This window comes from Bison bison, unplaced genomic scaffold (assembly GCF_000754665.1).
Source record: "Bison bison bison isolate TAMUID 2011002044 unplaced genomic scaffold, Bison_UMD1.0 scf7180017864518, whole genome shotgun sequence".
Classification (NCBI taxonomy): domain Eukaryota; kingdom Metazoa; phylum Chordata; class Mammalia; order Artiodactyla; family Bovidae; genus Bison; species Bison bison.
In genome coordinates, this window is record NW_011495071.1 from 10,847,250 (window position 1) to 10,854,763 (window position 7,514).

The following is a 7,514-nucleotide window of genomic DNA, read 5'->3' on the forward strand; positions in this document are numbered from 1 at the left end:
ACCCTGGGAAGAGGACTTGTAACAGCGTTGGCTGTGGGCTGCAGGGGCTGGGGTGTGTGTGCAAGTTTGGGGGCTTAGGTAGGATGGTTCGGTGCTCGGTCACCCAGGCGAGGGTCACAAGGAAGCCACTGTGCTGGGGCCGTGTGTCCCGCGCAGCTCTTGTGTGTGCAAGGAACCACTGTGTAACTAACTGGGTGACTGTTCAGGTGTGGCGAGTCTCTTGTCTGACTATCCTTGTTTTTAAGGCCTCTGTGCCAGGAATATATTTACTGTGTTCCGGGCAGGGGCAGTTTAGTTCGAGCAACAGTAGTTTGGTGCCCAGAGTAACTGAAACTGTGAGTTGCACCATGGGGGCGGGCTCATCTGGACTCGAACGTGCCCGCCGCGTTCTCCGCGCTAATTTCCTCGGACTCCCCACGCTCCCTCGAGGTGGGGATGCGACAGGGGGCGGACGAGGTGGTCGTGTGGCGGGACCCGGGGCTGTGCAGTCGGGAAAGGAGACTGGCCGAGGTTGAGGGCGACCTCGGCACGACCTGGCAGAGGAGGCGAGAACTCCAGGGAGGACCGGCGAGCCCCACGCGACTCCCAGTTGCCGCAGGGCACACGGGCGACAAAGAGCGCCCGCCCGGGGCCCGGGCCGCGCGCCCACTGCCTTGACTTCCCCATCGCCGCGCGGGGGAGGGGCCGCGGCGGAGAAAGTGCGCGAAGGGGCCGCGGCGGCGAGCATCCCACGTGACGGCGCCGCGCCGAGCCGAGCAGGACCCGGCGGCGGCGGCTGGCGCAGCGGGGCGCCTGGAGCCCCCGGGAGCGGCGCGCGCGGCCCCGGCCCGGCCGGCGTCCCGGCCTCGCGCTGCACATTCTCTCCTGGCGGCGGCGCCACCTGCGGTCGCGTTCGCCCGAACATGGCGACACGGAGCAGCAGGAGGGAGTCGCGACTCCCCTTCCTCTTCGTCCTGATCGCGCTGTTGCCCCCTGGGGCTGTCGGTCAGATCTGGCCCCAGACGCTGCCCGGGGGCCGCGCGCCTGGGCCCCAGGACCGTGGCTTCCTCGTGGTGCGGGGCGACCCGTTCGAACTGCGGCTGGGGGCGCGCGGGGCGCCCCGGGGGGCGGACGAGAAGCCGCTCCGGAGGAGACGGAGCGCTGCCCTGCAGCAGGAGCCCATCCAGGTGTACGGACAGGTGAGCGGTCGGCCCCCGCCTTCCCTCTGGCTCTCTCTTCTCCCTGCGCCGCCGCACCCCCGCATCCATCCTTAGCTGTCGCCTCCAGGTGCAGGCACCGCTGGGGACTTCCCGGCTGGCGTTTGTTTTTCTCCCCTCCGCACGCAGGAGTACAACCGTCAGCACTTGAATCGCCTTGATCTTTCCTTCTTCCTGCCGATTTTAGCAAACGGATTCCAGGGCACTCGTGGGGTGCACTGTTTCCCCCAGGCTGTGTGCTCTCCGGTGGAGTTTCTGGCAGGTATCGGAAGGGTGCAGCTTCATTTTACGTGTAGATAGCAAACGGGCTTTCTATCTTGAATCATCAGTTAGCAGTGGAGGCGAGCACCCTGCAGTTGCTGTACGTTTACCCAGAACAGTCAGAGGAGGGGGTTTCCGCACTTACCGTTTTAAACCACAATTAAGGTGGGCAAACCTGAAATCTTGACTCTGGGTATATAGTCAAACAAGAGGTGTGTGTGTGTAAGGGCTGAATTCTTATTTTGGTGGTGATGGGGGGCGGGGTGAGGTTCTATCCATCCTACCCCTTTCAAAATACTGATTTTATGTTGGACAGGAATCTCTCTCATGACACTTGGGGATGTGAAAAACTGCAGGAGTTTGGTAGGTATTATTATTCAGTAGATGATTTATTTCTTCAGGCAATGGGCTTATTAGATCATGAGGAACATGAATTTCACTTTTATGGCCGGACTTACTGCTGGCAATTGCAAACCAAGTTTGTGGGCTAGAATCAGTGTTGGCAAAATTAATTTGTCCATGTTATTGCCTCATGAGACTTACAGTCCTGTGGTTGAGATTGACATTAACAAAGCTGGCAGGTCGGTGGGGGAAAGGAAGTGGAAACAGTGGAGGTGGTCAATTACGTGATTTCTCGAGTCAAAATGTTCCCTTCAAAGTAGAAATTAAAAGATTGGTCTGAATTCTGCATCTCTTCGCCGATTTTCCTTTAGCCATTTCTTCAGGAAATATACAGAGTTTAATGTTCAACGTTTGGAGCCGGAAGAACATTATAAACCATCTCTCCCTATTGTGTCATTTTGATGACGAAGCCACCAGAGCCAGGAAAGGTGAAGTGACTAGCCCAAGGTCATGTGGGGCAGGGTTGCTGGCTCTTTAGTTTTTGTCTGCATTGTCTCAGTGATCTTTGAGAGATCAAATAGTCGCTCACTCTTTATACAGTGCTTCTTAAATAACTTCTTTCTAAAGAAAAATGTATTGGTAAGAAAGGGGCTTGGGATGGAGGTTCGAGGATGGGAGCATTTAACTTCCATCCACCACCAGCCCTAAGGCAAGAGCATGTGCCAGTGGGCATATAATGGCTGGTTGGTATGGGCTGCTGGAACTTGCCTGTGTGGGTTCCCCGAGGGTCCAGATCCTTGTTGCTCTCTCCACTCCCTTCTGAAACTTCTTTTTTGTATTAGTGAAAGAAGTTAGCAGGGTCCTTGCTCTCCACAGGGACACCAGCATCCTGATGGAGGATGGGGGAGGGCGAGAGAGAGGCTCCCTTGTTCACTGAATCTTCCCATCAGCCCAGCTCTCTTGTGGACTTGAGTCAGCTTTCTGGGGGCTGGGAATGGGGAGCAACGGAAGACGATCCCTTCTGGATCTCAGGTCCCCCACAAATATAGATTGGGCTGCCAGAAGAACTTCCTGGTGGCAAAAATATGCACGCAGTTGCCATTTGTAAAAGCTCCTGGAGATTTGGGGACAAGTTAAACTGTGTTCTCCTTAGGAGTGACTAAAAAACCTTCGGCTTTCATATTTCTGAGTCAGCCAGATTGAATTTGTTTCCGTGGAAGGATGGAGAACTAGCTGTGGAACTCTTAATGAGGAATTCCTATCAAGGGTAAGGACCCAGAGCAGTGTTTCGTCTTCTCCGAGGCTGCCTCCCTGTGTGTTTGTTCTTGGTTGCCCTGGGGTTAATAAAAGTGGGATTAACTTGACTCTGTAAGGGTCTGAGTTAGATTGAAGGAAGGACTTCCTGGGCTTTCTGCTACAAGCACTGTCTGGTGCAGACCCTTCAGACCCCAAGCGCAGGAATCGAGCTGAAGGGGTTTGGCCTGTCCGTCTTGCAGCTCTGAAGGGCCTCGGGACTCTTTGGAAGGATCTTTGTAGTAAAGATGACCATTGGCCTCTTTTTTCCCCTGGGACAGACCTGGTTTAGAAGTTGTCCCTGTTGGATATGAAAAGTGCTGTGTTCACTCTCAAAAGGGTCAGGATGCAGACTATAAATTAGATCCTTGATGGCTCAGATGGTAAAGAATCTGCCTGCAATGCAAGAGACTGGGGTTTGATCCCTGGGTTGGGAAGATCCCCTGGAGAGGGAAATGGCTACCTACCACTCCAGTATTAATGCCTGGAGAATTCCAGGGACAGAGGAGCCTGGCCTGCTACAGTCCATGGGGTCACAAAGAGTCAGACTCGACTGAGCAACTAACACATTCTGCTTCTAGCCTTAAGCCAGTTCTCACTAAAGTGAGAGTATAAATACTCCCCCCAACCCCCACACTTTAAGTTTTTCAGTAGTGTCAGTTGAATTCAGTATATTCTATGTAGGGATGGAGTGCAAATGAAGGGGCAGGGGGAGTTTTCATCACTGCTTTCAGAAAATTTAGAATTTAAGGAGCAGATAAAGCAGATGCAAATAAATGTACAGGCATGGAAATGTACCAGACAGGGACAAGGAAGCAGGGACGTGATAAACCGGCCACAACTCTCTGGTGGGGTGTGAGTGGGTTGTTTGACATGGAAGGTGTGGGAGATGAAGTGATAAAGGGTCAGTGGGCTCAGACACTCTGCAGCTTCTCATCCTCTAACCTTTGAGTGCATTTGAGGGGATGCTGGGCACCACAGATCGGGGCTAGAAGCAGAAGCTGCCTGATGGAAAAAGACCGTCGGGGTGATGTTCAGGCTGCCAGCTTCAGGGAGGGGAGTCAGAGGGCTTTTGCATCTGAGAAAGAGCCCTGTGTTGGAGTCAGTGTCATTCTTTTCCTTTGGTGCTGCTAACCTTTGGAGTAAACTAGGTTTAGCTGTTGTGCCTCTTCTAAAACAGGCCAGATCCAAGAAGGGGGATTCCAACATTCTTGCCACACTGGATTTCTTCCTGATTTCATGTCCACTCCATGCCTCTGTGCCACCTGCTTTTTCCTCTGCCTCCAATATTCTTCCCCTGTTTCTCTGTTTGTCTGCAAAACCTCTATTCCATTTTTCACCATCCAAGGAATGTCTCTCAGTATTCCCAGGCTCTGGTGGGAAGAGTTCTTTTGAGCTTGGTTCCAGCACTGACTGTCTTGTGTTCTCACTGCTTGTGTTGGTGTTTCATCTCCTAGTTTGCTCCTTGAGGGCATGGATCGAGCCTCTCCTCCTGTCCCTGGCACTTGGGAGGCCCTTAATGAATATTCGTGGACCTGCTGCCCACCTGGAAGGTGAAAGGCCTGGAGGGTAGGAAGCACATCCAAGTTATAGAAAAGGTATTTATAAGGAGGACTGTGGTGAGCCCACAAATGGAGAGTGGAAATGAGTTGGCTCAGAATGTGGGTTAGGGAGCCCTGATTTTCCTGTGCTTTTCTGGGGGTTTATTTTGAATGAAGAGCTGCAATTCTGTTGTGCAGAATGCTCCCTTTTAGGGCTATCATGGTAATGCTAATGGTATTGTTTTGGGGAAAAAGCCTTTGGAATGAAGCGCAAAGCCTAACAGGATTTACAGGTTTATTTTCCTTCCAATGAGCTCTCTCTTCATAATTCCTGCTTTTTAGAGGCCAGGGAGTATTCAGTGTCCTGATTTGAGACTGAAAATAAAGTGTCTGTTACAGTACAAGGACCCAAGACAAAGAGCCTCCTTTGGGGGATGGAAGACTGTAGCTTTAGATCTCTTTGAGGTAGATTCTTGTATGATACACTTGCTTGGGAAAGAATTGGCTGGTTGATTCTGAAGTTAGGACATTTGACCTGTATGCTTCCAAAAGATGAGAAGGCAAAGCCTTTGTGGTGTCAGGTTGGCTTCTACATAGCTGAAGAGTTCCTTAGTGTGTTGGGTTGGCTTGATAAAGGGTGTGACCTTGAAAGACTTCCTGGTCTTGCTTGGCATCTTGTCTTGGGCACAGTTCTTGGCTCGGTCTCTGGCCACTGTTTAACAGCTTGCCTGTCTAGGGGCAAGCCTTGATGGAGGCTTCGAGAGGTGGAATAAATGGGAGGAAAAGGGACATGGAAGAGGAGCGAGGAGATGGAGAATGAAAGGGGTGAAATGACAAGCCATCCAGTCTGTTTATTTAGCCGTCAGCAGGTAACGTGTGTTTGCAAAACAGTATTTGTTCAGAAGAGTATATAGTGAGATGTACAATTCCTTCCCTCCTGTGTCCCCATTCCCCCGGTGTCCCTTCCCAGTGGACACCCACGGTCATCAGTTTTTTTGTGTGTCCTTCCAAAAACGTTCTATGTATATATAACATATGGACATGAAACTTGAACGGCTTTCTCTCATCGTAGCCCCTAATACCATCACTAATGACATTAGCTCCAAAGTATATTTATGGCAATAGGAGGGGAGTTACCTGAAGTGTCGTAGTATAAAATGGATTGTACTTTTACTCCAGGCCAGGGTAGAAAATACTATTCCACTTGGAGGCTTCCTGTGGGCCGAGGCCAGGAGAACAGCATTCTGTAGCCTTGTCATTTGAAAGGTGCTGGAGGGCAGTTCCCTGGAGATGTGGCGCTCACGTGTGTGAGAGCAACAGAATACAGAGATCGTGGGTCTTGGCTTTAACTCATTTTCTTTTGGAGAATGTTTTCTTTAAATTCTGTAAAGTGGAGTTAATAGTATGCTTAATAAATTGCTTTGAGAGCTGGGATCCGGGGAGGCAGATTCTAACAGCAATGAGCATCCCCAAGCAAAAGATGGATGTTGTAGGAACATTTCATTTGTCATATTTTGGATTTTCCTCCTTAAGAGATGACTGCCATCTTTGTAGTGTCATTGTTTAATCCCAGGGCCAGGGATCCATGGAGCTGAGCGTCATACTGTCGGCTGTAATGGACAGACACAGGAGCTTGCAAATAATCTGGAGAGCGGGTAACCCCCAAAATAGCTTATTTGCCTTTGCTATTTGTTTATTTAGTCTTTTAAAGCATCTGTTTACCTTCCTAATTAAAGTTTGCTTAGGTGCATATTAAAATGAGCTTGTATTCTTTGAGCAGTTGATAAGCAAACAGCTGGCATACATGTGTTAGGGAAAGCCAGTTTGGAGTTTAGAAATTTTGAAAGCTGAGGTATTATAATAACCTTTCCTCCATCTTTTTTTTAGGTTTGGGTATGATGGAAAGGAAAGGAGAACTCGCTGCATTTTGGTTTGAATATTCAGGGATCAGTATTTCAGCAGAAGTGGTCTGGGCTGCAGGGCTGAGCTGTCCTCTTTGTCGAGTACAGAACCTTCGTGTGCATTCTCAGGCCAGAATCCGTCGGCATATGGCATATTCAGTCCAACCACGTAGATGCAAAAATCAATTTCCCTCAGTTTAAAATGAGCCACAGTTAATTTCGACCTAATTTATTGGTTTATTGACCTGTGGACCTTGGGCCTTCGAAGAAGTGGCATGGGCAGCCTTCTAGCATTGAAGTGGCTGATGGTGCTATAAATCAGAGAAGGCAGGTGGGCTGCTGATCATGATCGAGATTTGGGTTTCATCCCATGTTATTGTGAAACCCTAAGTTTTTTTATTGTCATATGAGGCACGCATTGAGCATTTTGGGGTGGGTTCCATAAAATAGGACCTCATAAGTGACTTAACTCTTGCAGCGAGGACCCCAACAGGGAGTTAAAAAATAATTACAAAATTCTGTTGTCTACTGGGTAACTGTCAATCATAATGGTAACATCCATGGTCATGTCACTGCTACCAGCCAGGAGCCGGAAGACTTTATCTTCTTGGCCTCATGTCAGGTCTCCTTGATGGGTCTTCTTGCCATGATGGAAATATTCTGTATCTGAGCTGGTCACGGTGTCCATGAGCCGTCTGTGGGGGTTGAGCGCTTGAAATGTGGTTAGGATGACCGAAGAATTGAAGTTATTTTCCTTTCGTTGAATTTTAATCAAGTTAAATTTAAGTTTGAATGGCTGCATGTGGCCCACGGACAGCATAGCTTTCCCGGGTGGTGTGTGGTTCCCTTTCCCACTGTGGTCGCTGCCTCACCCAGGGAGCAGCTGTAGGCACCGCTAGGCTTGTCTTTGTTTCCACCATGAGCAGGGGAAGGAAAGCGAGGGTTGAGGGCTGCTGTCTGAACCTGAGGCTTTGGTGGCT

At 50.1% G+C, this 7,514-nt stretch overlaps 1 protein-coding gene across 2 annotated transcripts in view; it reads left to right on the forward strand.

Moving 5' to 3' along the window:
• Positions 1-817: 817 nt before the first annotated feature.
• Positions 818-7,514, forward strand: part of SORL1 (sortilin-related receptor, L(DLR class) A repeats containing) — a 171,234-nt gene continuing 164,537 nt past the window's right edge. Inside the window, exon 1 of one of the 2 annotated variants that reach the window (XM_010830503.1) lies at positions 818-1,178. In XM_010830503.1, coding sequence (XP_010828805.1) covers positions 903-1,178 — 276 coding nt within the window. In that variant the 5' untranslated portion in view covers positions 818-902. Of the gene's footprint in view, positions 1,179-1,248; positions 1,459-7,514 lie in introns of those variants that run through there. The other variant, XM_010830500.1, reaches the window with a different exon arrangement.